Raw genomic sequence first — 22506 nt, forward strand, 5'->3', positions numbered from 1 at the left:
GTCAAAGCTTTTTCAGGTCAACCTTTAGTGGAATGGACTGTTCCAGGGGTTGCTGATGGCCTTTACTGCAATCAAGATCAAAGAGCAACCTGCCTAGGTTCACTATTCAAGAGTGAAGAAAGCACCAGATAAGAAACAGATGTCGAAACCTGCGAGTACGCGGCTGAAGAAAACATGCAGGCCGACTCAATGTGAGTGATAAAGCATGATTCAACTTTATTGCCCGAGATAGTGTGCATTTATACCAAATACCATAATTATGCATACTTGTCTCTAATAGGCTAAGCACTAAAAGGTTACATTTGCTTACTCCACCTACTTGGGTTTAGCTAGCTATGCGCATCCCGCATTCTTCTGACTCTTATCTCTTCAAGGATATCCTGACCCTGCCTTAGTCAGTACTTTTCCGTTCCCCCCTTTCCCACGGCCTAATAGACAAGCTAACTAAGGCCTACTTATGTCAACTAAAATGGGCTCTGCTTGTACAGTTGCTCGATGGACTCATGTCCACGCTCCTTGAGCCAATCCCTGACAGAAACCAGTAGGACCTAACACCTTACAGTTCTCCCAATGTTGATCTTAGTGACTATAAAAAGTATAACTGAAGTAACAAATGCTTTTACTCCAACTTGGCCTTTACACAAGTCTCTAGTGAAAACTATTATAGCCTGAACGGAACTAAAAGAAATGTCTGGACAGGTCGAATCTGAAACTGCAAAACATCACTTGTTAGCATTGCTGGTGGTAATTATAGTCTTGACAAAGTTGAATTTTGTTACAAACTAAAGACCCTTATTGAAATATGAGCAATTGCAAATCTTTTTTTGAATAAAGTATTACATGAAGTTGCTAAAGATGATACACCTTGGCGTTTTGAAGAAATGTGGTATAAGCTTACTTCACAGTTACCCAATTTGACTTAGTTAAAGTAGTTGTTTATGTTTGTGATTCTAATTTTAATGCTCAATATGCTACAATGTTCTTTTTGGTACTGCTATCAGGTAACAGATAGCTATGCTGCACTGCAACACAAGATCATAATATTTTGTAGATCTATATTGCAGAATAATTTTCAAGTATATTGAAAGGGGGGAAATGAAGAGAAACTGCTAAATTAATGTATACTGCGATTAAGTTATAAAAGATGTACCCATCATTTATCAATTGACATGATCAATGCTTTCTAACCACCTGCAAAATGAGAAGGTATTTTTCAAGTTTTAGATCCTTTTGCATGACAAGAAGGAGACAGAAGATTAAGTAATAAATTGTTTAGAAGCAGAGTGCTTAGCTTGTATTTGACTAGTAATTATCAGATGTATTTCAAGTAAGAAACTAATTAATTATAACTAACTTCATACTAACCTTATGATTATGCAATTATTTCTTAGTATTAGATGTATTATATGTTAAAAATTTCCAAAATCATAATGAATATGCAATAATTGTGTGAATATAAGCAATGCAAGAGCATCCAGTCATTGGAAAACTTATGGTGGAACATCCCCGGTGTTGCCCAGTGCTGATAAAATAAAAACTGCCCGCTTAACAGTGTAATTGACTTTGCTGTTGAATTTATTTCCTTGTTTCAAAGTGAATAATATATCAGTGGCTAGTGACACATGCAACAGTAACAACTATTTTACTTTTCAGGAATGAGTTGATGAAACAAGTAAAAAACAAAACAAAAGTAGCCAAAAAAAATCCCACTTGTTCATAACTATTCAGGGCAGAGATTCCTGTTATTTTGTAACAAAAAAAAGTCTTTTTTACAGTTTATCAATGACTTAACATGAAAAAACAAGCTACAGTTATAAAATATGCCTCCTAATACAAGAGAATATATACTAACCCAACCTCTATGAGATTAATTATTTTTATTTTTGTCTTGGATAAATCTATATTGTGAAGTCATTCCTGCAATGAATGCTCCTGTATTACTTCTGTACTGATAAGCAATTAATAAAAAAGCTATTTGGAGCCAATGGGATATGTATTTAGCAAATTCCATGAAGTATAATATTTTTTGACTACTTGCTATGTCAGAGCAAAATGCTGACACTATCAGAACACTGAAGTTGTCATCCGCATAGAGGAATTCTCACACCTAAATCAGAAGTTATGTACCTCTGTGAAAGAGAGAAATGACTGCCAAATGGTCTGGGATATGGAAATGCACAGATAGTTGCAAGGTAGCACAGCTTTTAAGCTTTATGAATGACTATTTTTAAGTGAGCTTGGGTCTTCCAAAGTTTCACTGACTGAAAGCACATACTGAAAGTCTCAAATATCATATATTACAAGGGCGCTGTTACTTTTCTTTGAAGTTTTAATTAGCTTTGAATATAAACAGTTTTGGTTGCAGCATGAACAGTTTCTACTGTCCTCCAAGCAGCAAGAGTCAGCCTGAAGCTTGTGAACAGTTTCAACACAGGGCCATGGTTCATACCTGGGAATGGGGATGTCCTAGTACAGGGACTACAGAATAATCTAAGTTGGTGCAAAAGTAAACACAGGTTTGGAATGTAAACTTTAAATAATTGTAAATAGGCTCAAACACATCTTTATTTATCAAAATAATAACAATTACAATCAACACATTTTTTGTCAACGAGAAATAAGTTTATTACTGTAGCATAAAAATCTGTGCTTCGGGATTCGACAAACTCTTGGAAAGCATTTTCTGCATCGTGCTGAATGTGGAAGCATTTTCCCTGCAAAAGCTTGTTGAGATGCTTGAAGAAGTGGCAGTCAGCTGGTGAGAGGTCAGGTGAATATTGTGGATGAAGCAAAACTGCGTAGCCCAATTTGTTGAGCTTTTGAAGCACTGGCTGTGCAATGTGTGGTTGGACATTTTAATGGAGAATAATTAGGCCCTTTATGTTGACCAATGCCAGCAGCAGGAGTTCCAGTTTTCAGTGCATTTCATTGATTTGCTGAGTCTACTTCTCAGATGTTATGGTTTTGCTGGAGTGGATCAGACTGGCAGAACACCAAACAGTGATCATGACCTTTTTTTATTGCAAGTTTGGCTTTGGGAAGTGCTTTGGAGGTTCTTCTCGATCCAACCCCTGAGCTGGTCATCGCTGGTTATTGTATAAAATCCACTTTTCGTCGCATGTCACAATCCAATCGAGATTTAGTTCATTGTTGTTGCATAGAATAAGAGAAGACAACATGTCAAATGATGATTTTTTTTAAATTTTCAGTCAGCTCATGAGGCACCCACTTATTGAGCTTTTTCAACTTTCCAATTTGTTTCAAATGCCGAATGACCATAGAAGAGTCGACAATGAGCTCTTCAGCAACTTCTCACGCAGTTTTAAGAGGATCAGTTTTGATTATTGTTCTCAGTTGGTCATTGTCAACTTTGGATGGACAGCCACCGCGCTCCTTATCTTCAAGACTCTTGTCTCCTTTGTGAAATTTCTTGAACCACCATTGTACTGTACATTCATTAGCAGTTCCTGGGCCAAATGCATTGTTGATGTTGCGAGTTGTTTTTGCTGCTTTACAACCCATTTTAAACTCAAATAAGAAAATCACTCAGATTTGCTTTTTGTCTAACATAATTTCCATAGTCTAAAGTAACCATAAAATAAACTGCAAGTAGTAAGTCAGTAGTAAAAAAACACAGAGTGAGAAAAGTGCATTAAAAGGACATATAGCACAACCAGAGTTATTTAAGAATGTATTCCAACATCAAATGGCCAATTTCAACAATGCAAAAACCACAATTACTTTTGCATCAACCTAATATTATGGGGGAGAGCAAATAAAGTGGAGCTGCTGAGATAGACCAATGGGATAACTCAGACACCCCTCCCCTTACAAACAAGATGCATATCCAGCCCAGTCCCTTTCACCTTCTGGATGACAACGAGAGATTCCTCTGCTCTGGGCTTTCCAGGCCCTGGAATGCAGGGAAGTATCAGGAAAGAACTGGGAAGAACATAACAGAAAATCTTTGCTAGGATTTTAATAACACACAAATCACAAGCAACTGAAGTAAAGTTTGTTGGTTTGTTTTTTTTTTTTTTTTTTTTTTTTTCCCTGCAGTAGAATAACATTCTTTATATAAAATAGAACAAAAAGCAATTGTATTTTTTACTCTGAACATTACTTTTGAGGAAAGTATAGCTTTCCTACACTTCAAAATCCAGCCAATTTGAGCACTCAATACATTATTTAAAACAACCCAAGATGACAGTTAATAGAAAAGATAGGGGAAAAACAAGCATGCCTGACCTCACAACCTTTTTCCTGCACATTCACTTTTTGCCAAGGAGACACTTAACACAAAAAGTTTCAACCAAAGCAGAAGAATTATCCTCTCTATATCTTGAACTTCCAGAAGATATTTAGAAAGGCTGTCTGTCCAGCCATTCTGCAGGCTGGAGAGTTTGTTATAAAATAAATGCAGCCACTAACATAAAGAGCACATTGTTCCTTTAAAACTGCTTGTGTTTACAGTTGAAGTTTTACAGTTTTACTCAGTCAAATCAGAAACAATATTCCATGGAAAATTCAACTCTGTGCCTTAGTAACAGCTATTTCATTAGCAAGTTATCACTTGCTCTCAGATACTTCAACTGTAGCCCATCAGGCATTCTTAAATTCTGTGCTTCACTAACTTTCATAATCAGAGAGGTTAACTTAAAAAAACTGAAATGATAAACTGCATACAGTACTTACATATATATAGATACTCACAGAAATAAGATTACTTTGTATTTCTTCACATATTTTTGAGAAAAAGGAAAAAATATATTTTTCACCCAGTATGTAGCTCAAAAATAATGCTCCCCAAATTAAAACCTCAACAACTCTTCAGAGCCATAAGCATCAGGAAATGCAATCCAAATGAAAACTTTTGTGCAATCTTGTTTAATTTCATAAAGCTGAAATAATAAGTTTACAAATGTCTTCTGTTTCTAAAACAGTTTTCCCTCCTGCTTCCCATGCATGTTTTTTTTCTAGTCTAAAAGTAGTTTACGGAAAATTCTGGACAGACACGATCATTCCTAGTGAAATCAGTGTGTCAAAATACTAGATCTGTATTACATAAGTTCAGCCTAACGATTCCTTCTTATGCATTAAAAACAACAACAACAAAAACATTTTCAATTGTGTACAAGAACTTCTTTACTTCTGAGTCATGAAGGAGTTTAAAGTCCCCCTAGGTCCTGTAAAGAGTACTGCCTTTCTTCTATCATAATTCTGCATTAAAAGTATTTACTCTCTTCATAATGCATAGAAAGATGGTTTCAATACTTTGGCTACTTTTCTTCTAATCTCTACAGCTTCCCCTTCTTTCCTTAACCATCCACATTAAGATTTCATGAACATTGTTTTTCCACCATTAGAAAAGTTCAAACCAAGCTTAGTTTGAGACAAATAGTGATTCACATCCATACTGTTTAAATCTAACCCAAAAGCCTGAGAAACACTTGGAAGAAAAATTACCTTGATCGATTTTTCCACTCAGTCAATCCTCTTCAGGTAGAGGCGAGACATATTTTAGACACCACCTAAAACTTCTAAGAAACCATACAAAAACTAAAGACCGAAATGGATATTCCCTATATTTTTCAACTTAAATCTGAAACCTGAATTTCAAGTTTCTACTATATATAATAATGAGTCAAAAAAATGGACACAGGCATTTATTTTTCTTATAGATAACTCTACAGTAAAGCAAAGCTTTCTGTATAGTTATCTTTCATTCCCCTAATGCATAATTCTTCTTTGCCTTTTGACCACAACAATAATACATACCTCTGAGATTTAAATTAGCTTTGGAGTGCAATCCTACAACCATGTAGTACCATCACAATGCAAGGTGCTGACTCCCCTGACTCTGAATTGAGTGTTGAAATTCAGCTCATGGGCACCTTTACTGCTGCATCTGCATAGGCAGAATTTTACTGTCCTATTTTAATCCAGGCAATTCACCCATGTGATGTGTGAAGTTGTATCACAGTGTCCTCAAAATTATTTTATCTCTACAAACTTACAGGAGTGATCACTGAATTCCAAACATGTTAGTTCCTACAGGCATCGCTGAGTTACTTCATATTTGCCGAGAATGGGCATTTTCTCTCGCTTTTCTGTCTCAGTTCCTCTACCAATTATACTAAGGAATAACATTGTACTTTGTAAAACCATTTTTCAGTCAGCAACTAACAGACTTGCAGTGATTTAAGAATTTGTATCTTACATCATTTTTTTCCTGTCTGAACTCTCTCCCACTCCATTCCTCTTCTATCAAGAGAAGCGGTGATTTAACAAGCTTTCCTCTTCATTATTAAGAAGAAAAAGCAATGTTTTTTCTTCACAATCTTTGCCCTCTTCTTCTTAGATGTAAAGCTATTCTCCTTCCCTCTAGGTCTTTGCTTCCTTGTCTCCCTTTGATTCCCTCTCTCCCTCCTCTCCTTTTTCAGAGGCTTTCACATATGTAGGAGATGAACATTCATCACAAAGCAGTGCAGTACATCAAGCACATGTAGCTGCAAGGAGATTTCTTGGAACAAACAAGATAATTGTTTACAATACCTCTGCCCTTCTCTAACTCTCGTTCATAGCCCTCATCTCACGTCCCACTTTTCATGACCCTCCCCCTCCTATCACCTGTTCTTTTTTCTCCAGTTTTCTTGGCCTATCTTTTCCCCTGCTCACCTTTTCTCTATCCTGTCTTCACTGCTCTCTGCTCCCTCTCCTCTGCTAGCTCAACACAAACTGCCTCTTCTTGTTAGTGCAAAGCATTCTCTCCATGTCTATTATATGATGCAAGTTGTTCAGATGGTGTGGTGGATGCACTTGACCTCCCCCAGCCAAACCAAGAACAGTTTGGTTCAGGCTCCAGGGGAGTTCAGGGCCTGAGCCATAGCCAGACTAAGAACTCCTTCCAGGAGACCCACAAGGAAGCAGAACAGCACACTGAACACCAGAAACTTGTGGGCGCAAGGAGTCTCGTGCATACCTTTCCTACTGTATGCAATTTGACTACGAGCCAACCACATTATTCTATAAATACAACAGCCTAGATGAGCCCACTTTGAGCTCCCCCTGCTAAATAAGTGGGCTGTATGGCAATTATTTTACTAATAACAGGTCACTGGATGAGCCCAATTCAAGTTTAATATTAATCATTTAGCTTAAGTAGATGCACACTAAACATAATGAATTATTTAGAGATATAAGCTTGTATGATGTTTAATGTATGCCTCCCTTCATGTTACTTAGTAAGCTGGATTTGCTAAAATTACAAGATGTAAAGTTCTGCTCATATTTACCAGAAGCAACTAGAAACTACACTGAACACTTGCAAGATAAGGTCTAGTTTGCACTTTGCTGGGAAAACCAGAACTGACTGGGAAAACCAGAACTGACTGGGAAAAACAGTGATCCAAGGCTAACACAGAGACATTACAGACATCAGCAAAACAGGGCATATTTTTCACTTCACAGAGAGGAAAGGATTTATTTACACAAAACAGTACCTGCAAGGCTATGGACAATAAACAATGTCTACAGTTGACAATACAAAGGCCCATGTGGAATCAGAGAAAAAGATCCAATGAGAAGCAAGAAGACCCCGAAGTGAAACATGGTTTGTAAAAATACGAAAGTCTATGGTTTTCTATGCTTGGATGGACCTCTGCTCAGGTACCCAGCTGGAGCCAGCCCTCCTGCTATTCTGATCCATTAACCTTTTTTTTCTGAGAATTTTATTGTTTGTTTGAAAGTGTGCTCTGCATACGGCTATCAGGCCTTGCCTAAAAGTTTGCCTCTGGAATTCTAAAATACAGACTCCGGAGCGAGCAGTTATCAGGGAGGAAAGAATTCTGAAAGTTTGCACCGTGACAGATAGAGGCCTCGCCTGAAAGTTTACCTCCAGAGCTCCAGGACACAGACTCTGGAGTGAATGGTTGTCAGGGAAGGAAGACGCCTGAAAGTTTGCTTCATGAACAAGTACAGGCAGCTGGGGAGAAAGTAAGCAGCATTTGGCTTGGCATATTTCCCCCATGCAGTAAATAATAGAGTAATACTGCCACTGAACTCTTTTAAGTCACACTTCACTTTGAGAAATCTAAACACTGTTCTGCAGTAAACAGAACCCTAATTACTCCCCTGTGACACATGGCAGAGACAAAAATGCCTGACTTCAGCCCACTGGATGCTGCCTTGTAGAACAGCATAAATATCGACAGATTGTTTCAAAAAAAAAAAACCAAACCACATGATGCAAGAACAGGACCACAATAATCAAACACACACAATCAATAAACAAGGAGCTTATTACCAGGGTAAAAGGTTTATTCTTAGAGACTGTCACTTCTGAGATAGAAAATGTTCATTAATGGTCCTTCATAAGAGGGTTTGCCTGTCCCACTAGAAACACTACTAATATGTATTTACATCTCATGAGATAGGGATCAATCATCGAACAGGAAGACATGCTTAGATGCTCATCTGGACTAGGTTAAACATACTGGAGAGAACACTTTTTTTTTTCTTCCTAGAAAAAACTTGGTTAAGTTATTACATTATATAAATCTTTTCTTACCTTCTAGTGACGTGACTAGGTGAAAGAAGCAGACCATCCAGAGCCAACCCATTCCCGCCACACTCCTTGCACTGATGCCAGCATTAGAATCCATGAAGATTCTCTGTAGATACTACCATCTCCAAAAAACACACACCACTCCCTTGAAACGGTCAGAGATTTCTGGGAGTGTTTTAATACCTTTCCAAATCAGAGTACAGAGGCCTTCACATAGAAATACTGGTTTAAAAAAAAAAAAAAAAAAAAAAGTGAAGAAGGTAGAAACAGAAATCAGGTCACAATGACACAATAATACAGAACTGGAAGTTTTTATACACCCACTCCAGCGTTTACTGCTTCCAAGATACAGGTGTGATAACAGACCCAGTATTTACCACATACCCATACATCCCAACCCTCAAGACTTCAGTCCCGGTTGTTTTGTACACTGACAGTACACACAGATTTTGAGACATTCGTGGCATCAGTGATGGTAGAGTTCCCAGATCAATGTTAATCTGTCCCACAGTATAGACTGTATTCTTACTTAAGTCCTGACCCTTTGCATCTTTGGCAATGTCCTTTGGAAGGTCTCCATTCCATTTTCCCTGTAGGCTTTCCAAATTCTGTCTCTTATAATTACACTTTGCGTTCTCAGGATTCTGCAGGGCAGTAGTCGTGACAGGAGAGTTTTCACCATTTATGACAAATTTGCACTGCTGACACACATGGAACTGCATTTCATATCCAGGCATTTTTCCCTTTCAGCATACAGCTGTACAACACTGCTGAAGCTGAACAGTATTCTTCCCGTTAATATGTCATAGGTGAGGTAGCGAACGTTGTAATATTTAAGGTCAAATAGGGGGACAGCTTTACAGCCAGGAAAAGCACACAAATCCAAATCTTTTACCTTAAGTGGGGAAAAATCCCAATAAAACCAAACAAAACTCTACCATCACCATTCAGAACCTGACAGAAAGTCTTATCTCAAACTCAGGGAGCAGTATGTAGCCTACAATAGCACTGCACTGGATCAATCCAGCACAATAATTTTGCTAAGCAAGGTATTCCTGGCTCCATCTGCCCAATTCTCAGCACACCACAGAAATATGATAGTAATATGTAGGTTATATGCATAAAGCCACTACGGTGTATTTTTTTTTTCTTTAGGTGCTCTTTGCACAGAGCATTGAAAACACTTCGATGTCTTCAGTGAGACAGTGAAGCATAGCTAAGGAGAAAGAAAAATGTCTCAGGCAACATAGAGAAATGGCTCAATAACTTGTCTGACATAGGGAGAGAAGAGCTGTAATTAAAATGGGCAGCCTCACTGCAATTATCTGAAAACCTAGCAATGGGAGATTTCAGCAAGTTCAGCGTAGCAGAGACAAAAACAGCCTGGGGACTATGAGAAAATGCAATGGAGTGAAATCTGATTTGCTTTACTAAAGAGGGGGAGAAACTACTTGTGGACGGGTTTTGATAGATAAAGATTTGTTGCTGAATTAGTCAGGCTCAAAGGAATCTCAAGGCCTCTTAGAGAAGCTGAGAACAGAATCTGCTGTGAGAGAGAGGGGCGTTCCACAATCACCGGGGTCCTGGCGTGGCGTGAATCATCGGACGTATCATCAGTGAGACTCCAGTGCATGGACAGCCCACGACACTCATTTAGCGAATCCATGCTTGGAGCGTGGACGCGTGATTAGAATATAGTTACGTATATAAGGAGACTTGTTTCTGTAATAAATGGCTTACGTATATAAGGAGACTTGTTTCTGTAATAAATGGCTTAGTGTGATTCATACTGAATCGACTTGTTTTGCTGAGTCCTTATCTCGTTCCTACAACTACTCGACAGGATGGAATAGTTCTCTCTTACACTGCCCCTAATAAGAACCTAGAACACCAAACACAGATGAACCAAAGGCACCCTGGGCATCACTAAAATAAACAGAAACTAAAGGGACCTCAAGAAGAAGCAAAAACTTTGATTTATGAGGAAAAAGAAAAATAAAATCAGTTTGGTATAACTCACGAAAAATGAAGATTAAATGGGAGGATGGATGTAACACAGGTACTGTATATTGGTTTATTAAGGAAGTATACACCACAGAAGAAAATCACCAGTGGATATAACTGTAAAAACGAGAAAATTCCAGGCTGAATGATCAGAAACCCCTTCTTTACAGAAAGAACTATCCAAGCACATAGCAGAGTTCTTTAGGAACAAAGCTGAAGAATACTGCCTGAGCTACCAAAAACAAGACATGGAAATCAAGCCTGCATGACTCTTCTACATGGAGACATTTTGACAGCCAGTCAATCCATAACATTACAACACCTAAAACCCGTTTTTTTTAGGTCAGCCAACTCCTGATAGGGACTTTTAAACATTTTAAACATTAATTTAGAAGGCAAATACATGTAGCAACAGGAGTCAAATAAACTGAAGAAAACTTTCATTTTAGTTAATTGGACTGCATTCATTTACAGAAGGTTTTAAAACAGCCTACGTTTCAGAGTTTCTCGACATCATATAACTCACAAGTGGCAAACAGGACATATAACCCAAACATGCTCTGGCTGCTGGATTTCAGGTCAAAGTCTTTAAATGTGTAAGGAGAAAAATCAGATATAACTAAAAAAATCTCTGCTACCAAGAAGCAGCCATAAAATAATTTCTAGCTCCATGGTATCCAGTTGTTCTCCTTCCTTCCCTTTCTGCACGTCTCTCTTACAACATCTGTTCAGCTTACCCTGGTAGACCTTATATGCTAACAATGTATGCACTGCTCTTCACGAGGCATCATACAGCCTTTGTCTGGATTACACCGGAAAATTATTTTTCCAGGAGATAAATTGTGGGTAAACCAAAAAGCTGGTTTTGATTTAGCACTTAAAAAAGGCAAATCTGTTGTTGTTGTGGGGTTTTTTTTGTTGTTGTTGTTGGTTTTTTTTCCTGCCTCTTCCACAACTCAATGAAAAATGCTTAGTCCACAATGAACTGTAGAGAACATTATGGAAGCATTTAAGGGAGACTAGGAGGGAAGTGCTAGCCTCTCTGAATTAAAGAGTACCAAGCCCCTAAATTGCTAACCCCTGCCCTGCCCCTTCCCCCAGCACTTGATGTGTGCAGAATTTGACTACACCCGAAGACACTAATATTTCATTCTTCAGTCTTCCCACTATTTCTTCCCCACACCAAACTACTTAAACAGAAAACTCAAACCATTCCAGCTTTTAAACCACACTCTTCTCTTGTCCACACAAACACCTTTCCATGCTCTTCTCAGCTTGTTACTTCTTCCAAAACTGCTTTCAGACAGACTACCACTCCTTGCTACAGAATTCACTGTCCTCCATTCTCCTCCAAATCCAATGGCAAAGTAATACACCTTCACTGCACAGGATCCTTCAGCAGACTTCCTTAAATACCCCTTCTCATCCTCTCCCTCTTCCAGCTGCACAGGACTTGCCACCCACGTACCAGCTGTCAATCCTTCTTATGCTAAACCTTCCATAAAGGATTCGAAACCACTTTTCGGCATATACTTCCTTGGTGAGTAGAATGATCTCCAATTCCTTGTAAATCCTGAAAATCATAGAGCATCTGAAAAGAATTACAGTTCCTGAGAATCCAAATGTCTTTTAATGATTCAACCATATCAAACAGTGAAGATCCAAAGCAGTCAGAATAGACCAGTTATATATTACCTTTGCTTTAGTACCAAGCTCCAAGAGATGGAAGAGATGGAAGTCTCCAGGTCATCTGCTTATGTTAGTCAACAATGCTATCACAATTTTTACTTTGGCACCATTGCTATGGTATCTGGATTACCAAAAGCTAATTATGTTCAAGATTCCAATATGACAGATGAATATAATCGTCATCATCCTGGTTTCTTAGCTAAACAAGTGAGGGAAAAGAGTTCTTTGGGAAGCTGCAAAATCTGACATCAAATAGCAGTTAGGCATTTATCTGAACCATGCACCTGTCTGGGTTCTGCCAGAGGAATTCAGGCATGACTTTGGGATTAAGAAAAAAGCTAGGATTGTTCAGGCACTGCACAAGCCTCATGAACAAAGATGTGGGCCTGAGAGGTTCTTCCTCTCCATGAATGGAATGCAGCTGTTTCTTTTGAGTTCTGTGAAATAAGAGCAAACCAGAGGCAGCAGGAAGAACTATTAGTCACATAGACCCCAATTCCTGCAGGACACCTAAGGTCAGTTGCGATTTGAGATTTTTTTGAATGACTCCAAAATATTCAAAAATATCTGAGAGAAGAGTGGAATTTGTAAAAAAGCCTTGTGGATTTTTGATGGTCCATTCAGTTTATTAATTTAATTTTGAGACAAAGGCTCTAGGTGCTAATATATAACTAATCTTAAAGGAATTCTTCCTCAGTGTTGTACTTCATAAGAGATTTCCTCTAGCTGGAATAATCGTCTGTTTCTTACAGATTATCCAAAACTTTTCCACAATCAGGAAACACAGGATGTATTATGTAAAATCACGTTCTCATCTACTCAGAAATGTTGATCTTGCTTCTTTTTTATCTGAAATTAAAGTTTTATTATATACCAAGACCTGATTGCTGTCAGATGGAAAATGATAGAGGCCAAGCGTAGTGTTTGCAATGGCCAGAAACGCAATGACACGGATCAGACAAATAACCTTGACGTTTGCTGACCAAGTCTGTGAGAGCATCTGCAAATCTGCATAGTTAAACCAAGCACAGAGCTGGAAAAGGGCATTAAAGGCATTGTCAGGACATTGGAAAGGAAATAAAGGGCCTGAAAGCTTGGGTGGGGTGAAAAGTGAGAGTGGTTTACACAAGTAAGATATGAATAAACCTAAGAAAACCGAAATTTATACTAATAATCAAATTGTTTGGGCTGAAAGAGGCCTTCAAAGGTCATGTAGTCCAACCTCCAATGAGCAGGGGCAGAGGCATCTTCAACAAGATCAGGTTGCTCAGAGCCTTGTCCAGCCTGGCCTTGAATGTCTCCAGGGATGGGGCATCTACCACCTCTCTGGGCAACCTGTTCCAGTATTTTACCACCCTCATTGTAAAAAAATTCTTCCTCGTGCCTACTCTGAATCTTCCCTCCCTTAGTTTAAAACCATTACCCCTTGTCCTATCACAAGAGGCCCTGCTAGAAATTCTCTTCCCATTCTTCTTATAGGCTCCTTTTAAGTACTGAAAGGCCACAATAAGGTCTCCCTGAAGCCTTCTCTTCTCCAGGTTGAACAACCCCAACTCTCTTAGCCTGTCCTCACAGGAGAGGTGTTCCAGCCCTCTGACCATATTGGTGGAGGCCACCTGGACCCACTCCAACAGGTCCATGTCTTTCCTGTACTGAGATCTATACACAAACACTCAAAACATAAAATGGAGGGCAAAATACAAATTGAGAATAATTTTCTCAAGCTGTTATTTAGGGACAAAAGTTTGCGGAGCCCTTTAGTAACAATTAAGACTTTCTTTGGCTACACTAAAGAGTGTTCATTTTTTAAAAAATATACTTATTGTCTTCATCTCTAATTTTGCTTTTGACTTCATAAGGGGTTTACAGTAAGGAATATTTAGCATAAGCAGAAAATGCATACTATTCATATTCACAATGTCCAGACTTATGCTGTCCATTAGGAGGCAGTGGAAGCACTGACAGTCAGTTAAAAGAAAATAATTCCTGTTCTATGGTAATTCCTTGCATTTTGAAATTGCCTTCCATTCCATGAGAGAAACTAACATTTCAAAACAGTCTACAGAAAGAACTAATAATATTAAAACATCTTCATTTAAGTGCTGGGCTTTTTATTAACCTCCTTTCTGGCTTCAAGCAGGCAACTTGGGTTTTCAGAGAATGTGTTGTACGATTTAAGGGTTAATTATAACTACTTTTTTCCATTTTAATCAGTTTCATAGCCTTGAGGTGTCATAGAGCTTGGTTCTTAAATTGCTGGCTGCATGCATTTACATATAGTGGCTACATTAACTTTTAAAACTATTTAATTATTAGCAGCATTTATCATCATTGTTTTTACTCCTTTTAAGAGAAGCAAGGAAATAATGCTTCTTCAAAAAAAAAAACCAAGGCAGAAATGCACTGAAGCACAGTCTTGTTAGTTGCCCTGATCTTGCCATCCAAACCTCCTCCTTCGGCCCCAGTCTGTGCATTTGATTATCAGCTAGCTTCCATCCAATTATACCCCCACACCTATTGCAAATTTCAGCTTTTGATTTCATAAACTTGCCCTAACAGTGGCCTGCAACATAACATATTCCCTGAATGGAAGTGGGAATACTAAATTATCATCAGTCAAGCTGATTCCCTTAAATTTTCCTAACTGCACCAACAGGCTATACAATACACAAGCTTTAGCTCCAGCTCATAAATTAGAGCATTTGATGTGGAAATATATGCACAGAACTAGAAAGCTCTGAGAGAGAGAAAATGGCTCAGAGAAGAGTTCTGTCACCCAGTTTTCATCCTTACATGACCACTGTTTGTCTAAATGGGAGTTCAGTCTGTCTCACAATTAGTTTGAGTCTCATGCTCCCATTAGGCACTAAAATACTACAAAATAATCCTGCACTGCACTGATCATGATCCACAAAACTGCACACCAACACTTACTGTCTGTCTGTAACCATTTTTGCAGATAGTGTCTGTCACTGTACTGTGCAATAACAAGCAACTAGGGAGCTACCTTGGTAGCAATCTCTCAAATCACAGTTAGAATATAGAGGCAGGAACTATGACACCTCAAACTTATTCTGGGAAAACATTAAGAAAATAGATTATTTCTGCAGTTTTGCTCTCTTCCAGTCTCCAAATCCATAATCTTTATGCAGACTCAGTCTTCTTCCCTCATAGTACCTTGGTCTCACTGTTAAAATGGCTGAACTGAGCAACAGGAACAGAGAATATGAGGTTCCTATTCAACTTTGTCTTTAACACTAATTGTCTTTTATCAATGAGATACAGATATTTATTTAGAGGACAACATTAACGATTCATGCTGGTTCAAGGCTTAGACCAGGCTCTCACTTTTGATTTTGGGGAATCAGGTTGCCCAAAACTGAGTCTTGTCTGGCAGACAGTTGAGACAGCAATGAGACAGAAATGGCAGCTTGAAGAAGAGAAGTGAGATCCAGGCTGCAAAGAAGAGAGAAATGACTTGAAAGGGAATGACTGGGTGGAATGACAAGCTGTGAACTGAAGCATCATAATGAAGCCCATGTGTAGTGTGAGTTAGGGAGCCCCGTCAAAAATCTGAACTTGCCATTGGCAGTGCCTGCAAAGGAGCCAATTCCATTCTAAGGTCCTTCCCTTCTCCTCCTCCATCCTGCATTTCCAATTCACTGTTTCCATCCTCAGAAGATAGGCACATTATGTGCCACTAATCCTTCAGCAGAACAGAAAAAGTCTTAAGAGGAAAAGGGAAGGCCAAGCAGGTTACAGTAGAAAAGTATTTCAGGCTCATAGCACCTCTTTGTAATGCATATTTGTATTACTTTTCATGCCAGAAATTAAAACAATAACACATACATCTCAGAGCTCATCCTGACTCCTATAATGTCTCAAAGGCTTATTTATATTTCAGTGTGGATGCTGGAGCTCACTGCTCTTGTTACAGACGCGTCCAACTTCAAATACAAAGGATTGCACCTAAAACAGAGGAAGTACAACACACAACTTCCTTTCCTTGGATACTAACCAGTTTTGTTTATAACACAGCAGATCCAAGATGCATTTTCTGTCAGGAAATTAGTCCCTCCCCCAGCTGCTGATGAGACTGTAATAACAGGAACTAAAAGAGGGCAATGGGCGTCTTTATTTAGACAACATCTGGCCTACAGTCCCCAGGCAACTCCAGGATTTTTGTCTGTATATGCCTTTAAGATTTCATAGTTATATTTTCAAATGACATAAGTAATAGGGCTTCTAGGGCTTCCTACAATCTACTTAGATGCTAGCTGGAAGAAAACATGCCTTAATACTGAACCTGAAATAATCTACTTCGGGCAATTTGAGCCAGCCCTTTTACTTTAGCTATATTGCCCAGGACCCTATCAATAGTCTCTCAGGTACTATAGAAACTCGAGAGCAACCCTTTCTCGGTCATCATTAAGCTAGATCTTTTTAATAACACGTCCAAGATTCCCGATAGTCTCCTAATCACTTCTGTTGCTCTTCACTGAGCTCCCAATTGTGGCAGAGTTCACACAGGCAAATACAAACAGCACATGTGCATTTGCATTAGTGCTAAATCTGGGATTGTCGAATTTCAACATTGCAGGTTCAGAAGCACACGATAAAATACAGCAGAAAACACTAGACTGATCTGCTGTGATCTGGGAGGGTGGGGGGAAAGCAGAGCTTTTTTCAAAAGAATAATCTAAAAACTCATTTTGGAAGAGTTTTCTGAGGTTTTTGGGCAAGTTCTCCCTTCCCACTCTTACTTCTATTCACACAACTCTTTACAATGCTATTAGACACAGTGGGCTGGTACAGACTATCAGTCAAGAGAAGCAAGACAGATACAACAATTCCATGAGCCTATTGATACTCTTTCAATTAGAGTTGTCCAGTTGGTATTATTTTACTAAAGGCAGTAAAACTTGCTTTAGCTTGATTCTTTTAGAGAATTTAATTTTTTTATTTTTACTCTGTTTCCAAAGACTGATTTATTTTCTTTATGTCCTGTCACCACACACATTCTTTTGAGGGTAATTAATTAGACAGAATCAAAAGGATCTATTTAGGAAACTATTTTTAGGCCATTCTCTTAATGTAACAGGGATATAGTCACTAATTTGATATTCTTAGTTGCAGGAACCTTCAACTCTCTGAGACCATCCAGAGCCACTTAAAATTCAAGACGGGTAAAATTATCCATGAGAAACATGCAATTGTCAACAGAATTCTTCCATGCAGCGTAGGAGGACTTCTGACTAAAGCAAAGTACACAAGCCATGCATCATTCCCATTACATTATTTCACCAAATATATTTCTGGTGCTCAGCCTGAGGCCTAAGCAAAAAGGTGCTACAGTAAGCCTCCAAAAAAAACCTAATTACTTCTCAGCATCTGACTCCACATGCATGTCCCAGCAGAACACACCACCAAGACACATGCAAACGACAGAAAATTCCCTCTATCAAGCCTCTATTTATCTTCAAGATTTGAGTAGACCACTGATTCATACTAAGATCAGCACTGTTTGTTCTCTAATCATGTTGTACTGCATCTTTATCAATTTCTAGCATACTTAGACACTGGAGGAGAAGACACTAGTAATTAAATGAACATTCCTCAACAGAACTATTCCATTCTTGATACCATAATTATGGCAGTGGCAACTGCTGATATGATGGCCCCTTTATTAACAACACATGGCGAATCCCAAATGGGATTAGCAAACTCACTGAAATGTGAAAATGCTAGTACATATTTGCATTCCCATTGCTGCTGGCACCAGCTCAAAGCCTACTGACATTAGCAAGGGATGGAACCATCTGGGAAACAACTGCAGGCAAGCATCCCAATCCAGCTGTGCTTCCAGCAGTTTCTTCTTGGCTCAAAACCAAGAAGGAACACTTTCAAACATTTTTCTGATGCAAAAAAACATTTCAAATTCTGCTTATTGGGATCAAAAAGATCCTAGCTGTGAGTAAAACTTAACATTTGGAAATGTAAACAGTTTTATAAAAAGTCAAATTTGAATTTCCAAACTGAAATTATTTAAAACCTAGCCAGAAATCTCAGCAACAATATCCCTCTTGTGATATACCACCCTCTTCTTAAAGAATAGTTAGCAAGAAAGTTCTGCCACAGAATCCTGCTTCCATTTGTAGACATCCTCAGGATCTGAGAGAACCTGTGGTAAGCCTGATACTAAATGCCTCCACACAGTCATCTGTATCCTACACACTGTCTCTGAAGTGGTCAGCAGGGTTAAACAGATTCATGTCATGTGAGTATTTTACAGTAAATGGGAGAGAGATCAGGTCATTTAGGGACCTCTGAAAGCTTCATAGTAACTTGGAGAAACGTTAGTATGCTAAACCAGAAATAAGTTACAAAGGGTCAGCAGTTCTCAGTCTCTAGCTTCCAGTGTTTAATTATATGATTCAGATGCAATGGATATTTTCCAGAGACATGGCACAGAGAAAAAAAAAAACTGCACTTAGAAACTGCAGAATCAACAGAGGAGTCATTTACTTGGCAAGCCTGGGGAGAAGAAAAAGAAAGAGAAGAAAGAGAAGAAAGAGAGAGAGAAAGAGAGAAAGAGGGAGAGAAAGAGAGAAAGAGAGAGAGAAAGAAAGAAAGAAAGAAAGAGAAAGAGAGAGAGAGAAAGAAGGAAAAAGAGAAAGAGAGAAAGAGAGAGAAAAAGAGAGAAAGAGAGAAAGAGAAAGAGAGAGAGAAAGAGGGAGAGAAAAAGAAAGAAAGAAAGAAAGAAAGAAAGAAAGAAAGAAAGAAAGAAAGAAAGAAAGAAAGAAAGAAAGAAAGAAAGAAAGAAAGAAAGAAAGAAAGAAAGAAAGAAAGAAAGAAAGAAAGAAAGAAAGAAAGAAAGAAAGAAAGAAAGAAAGAAAGAAAAGAAAGAAAGAAAGAAAGAAAAGAAAGAAAGAAAGAAAAAGAAAGAAAGAAAGGAAAGGGAAGGGGGAGAAGGAAGGGAAGGAAGGGAGAAGGGAGGGAGGGAGGGAGGAAGGAAGGAAGCAAGGAAGGAAGGAAGGAAGGAAGGAAGGGCGAGTCTGTCTGAAAATGAAGTCATGTATGTGTCAATACACAGGTCTGGGCTGGTAAGAATTCCCATGTGGAGGTTAACTAAAGACCTTAAGGATCCAGCCTTAATATGTAAGGCTACAGTTTTCAGACTGGATAGGCTATGTTCTCATAATATCCAGCATCGTGTCTATGCCCAGGATTTCACTTTTTTTCTCCTTTTTAACTGTTGTTGTGTGCATACATGGGCATGTGCATGTATGCATGCATATGGAGGGGGTGTGTGAGTGTATGCACATGAAACATTTGAATAAAAATTTTCTTGACAAACAAGGCCTGAGTAGCAGAATGCACAGGGGCTTCTGGAGGCACAGAAAATTGAAACCAGTAACTAGAAGTGCTTGACTTCCAGAGCTGCTTCTTTTCTCAGAAAGTAGTCACTAGAACAATTTTCAAGTAGCCCCTGCAACAGGAACATCAGTCTGCTCCATGGTGATTTTTTAAGACTAAAGGCAGCATCTTCCATAAAAATACTGTGCCAGTACCTTGATAAAGTACACACTTTTAAATTTATTTTTTTAAAAAACACATGTATTAAAACTTAAAACAAAATACTATTCCTGGTGGCAAAGTAATATTTCTTGAAAGCACCACATGCTTCTGAGAAGAAAGTACTAGTGTAGTTCTTCTCTTTGCTAAGTTTAAAAGTCCTTGCATCAATCAAATGCAAGAAGAGTATGAAATGGCATTTTGTTACTCAGCAGTTTTGCTGCTCACATGTCAGAGTACCATGGCTGACATGAATATTTAAGGAGTTTATCCTTTTGGGAGTCTGTTTACATAGCACAGTTAGCACCACTTGAGACAGAGGTGTAGTTTCCTGCTGTACATCATCTATGGAATTATGTATAAAACCCACATAAGCTACATTTGTGCACAACCTTGTAGTCCATGACACTGCACAGTTTCCAAAGAGAGAAAATAGGGAGAGAAGAGGGATGGCCAGCCCAATATGTAACAGGCAGAAGCTAAATTATAAGGTTGAAAAGAGCTGAAAAACTTCTGAATTTGTGGAGTCAGTAGCTGGAAAAAGCACATTAACTGTATTGCTGGAAGATGATATAAAACTTCCTAACAAAATACAAATTTTCCTTTTTTAAAACAGTAAGGGGACCAGACCTATAAAGAGAGGCATTCCTGAAGTCAGAGGAAAAGCGTGCATAAATCTCATAACAGTACAGGTATCCAGGGAAGAAAAGCTGACCACAGAGCAACTCTATCTTAATGGAGGCTCACAAGGTAAGGCGTGCAAAACTATAGTGATCTCTTACATGATTCTCTCCATATGGCACATGCAATATCAAAGGGGAGAAGGGGAAGATTTGTGCACCTGGCCACAAAGAATTTCACCACACGGTGAATTTGTATAGGCATAAAGAAGACAATTCTCAATGAACTGGGGGATCAGCTCTCTTGTCAGACACATCTGCTGGCAAACTATGGGAGTACAGTGGAGAATACACAGCTGGTTCCTTGGAGCTACCAGCTGCCTTTCCCCCAGAAGGCACTTTCACTGTGTCATTGGTCAGCCTGCAAGTCAAACAGAGAAGCTGAAGACAGTAGCAGCCATGGGCAAAAGAGAGGAGACATCTCTTGCCCAGCCTTCTCCAAAGTTTCTATAAGCCAACCTGTTCTTGCCACAGGTAACATCTTGTAAGAGATGAAGACCTCAGAACAAAGCAAGAAAACATGGCTTTCTGCAGGGTCTCAGTGATTAAAGCAGAAAGGATACAATCCTGGCTCATACAAGCTCCAATTTCCCGAAGTATTTCCAAGTATCAAAACACATGGCCATACAAACACTTATGTGCAGCTCAGTGCAAGTGCAAGAAAGTAAAATAGAACTCAGAAGGCAAGAAAAAACATTTAGTGGCTAGAGGGGCACACATACCAGTCAAGGAATTAAAAACTGCACATGTGCAATTTGGCTAAGAGGACATACATGCAAAAGGCAGTAAAGGATGTGATTGTATGCAGTTATCTGAGACTTGCCAAAACACTAGCAAAATAAACTAAAATGAAATGGTGCAAGCTGTTGAATTAAGGGAATGAACTTCTAGAGAAAAACACTTTTTTTTCAGCACAGGGATTGGCTAACATAAAAAAAAAAAGATTATTATATTGTAGATTATCTCTTCCTTTCCTGCTCCCAGTGAACATCAGCATCGGAACTATTTCATACTGGGAATGAAGAAAGGCCTAAAAATAGTTACTAAATCTTGCATTAGCGGCTTGAGGCAGTGTATCAGCTGTGACTAAACAAGAGATGCACCCATGTCCAGTTTCCATGTTTCTGATTAAAACTCACATAACGAAGAAGGGAGCCTCCCTACTTCATCCCAGGTGAGGCTACAGACCTGTCTTTGTAACAGATGTGTCTGGTGGCATCTATTCATTCCCACTGTCTTGACTTTGTTGTTTCCATTTGCCCTCTCACTCTCATTTTAAATCAATCTGCATGACTTGATATCACTGCTAATGAAAGGATGCCCTCTGGGAGATTTGCTTCCACATCTTTATCCTCTTATTTCTAGAACTTACAGGGGAGGTAGCTGATATTCTCTCTTCTCCCCAGCCAAACAAGCATGGCAATGGCAAGAAAAACTTCAGAGTAAGTGAAATCATCTCAGTGGATCCATGAAATGCAAATTTAAAATTACGCATCACCACAGCCCCTCCCACATTCAGATTTATTTAGCATGAGTAACTTGCATCATCTCCTTGAAAAATAGGTTAACACAGCTCTTCTCTGCCACAAGCACCCATACAGCCATCTGTCCCCATTAAACAACCCTACACACAGAGAAGGCCACAAAGCCTTCCTTGTTTCATTCCTCGAGAATCAGGAATGTACATCAGCATACACCTAACCCTTCAGAGACCTCAAAAGCACCATTTATTTACGGCTCTTCGAGTAGCTAGAGCAAGAAAAAAATATGCATAGGAGCAGACCAAACAAACCACATATGTGTGGAAGATATCTGGGTTTTATAGTAATTTCTGTGAGCTGAGAACCATGACCCAATTTCATACAGCATTTCCCTCTTTGCCTACACATGGCATCTGGCAGGAGATAGGGGTTTAGGACAGGGTCCTTCTGAGCACTCCAAGTCCCACTAACACAGCCGTTAAAGAGGAAGAGCAGGAAAGGAGAAAAAAAA

General features: G+C 38.8%; 1 protein-coding gene across 6 annotated transcripts in view; it reads right to left on the reverse strand.

The window, feature by feature from the left end:
* LOC102096618 (ephrin type-B receptor 5) overlaps positions 1 to 22506 on the reverse strand; it is a 74576-nt gene that overhangs the window by 51536 nt on the left and 534 nt on the right. For all 6 annotated transcript variants that reach the window (XM_021292716.2, XM_021292718.2, XM_065028877.1 and 3 more), the window contains exon 2: positions 8570 to 8788. In XM_021292716.2, coding sequence (XP_021148391.2) covers positions 8570 to 8663 — 94 coding nt within the window. In that variant the 5' untranslated portion in view covers positions 8664 to 8788. The remainder of the gene's footprint in view (positions 1 to 8569; positions 8789 to 22506) is intronic.

Source organism: Columba livia, chromosome 1 (genome assembly GCF_036013475.1).
Source record: "Columba livia isolate bColLiv1 breed racing homer chromosome 1, bColLiv1.pat.W.v2, whole genome shotgun sequence".
Taxonomy (NCBI): domain Eukaryota; kingdom Metazoa; phylum Chordata; class Aves; order Columbiformes; family Columbidae; genus Columba; species Columba livia.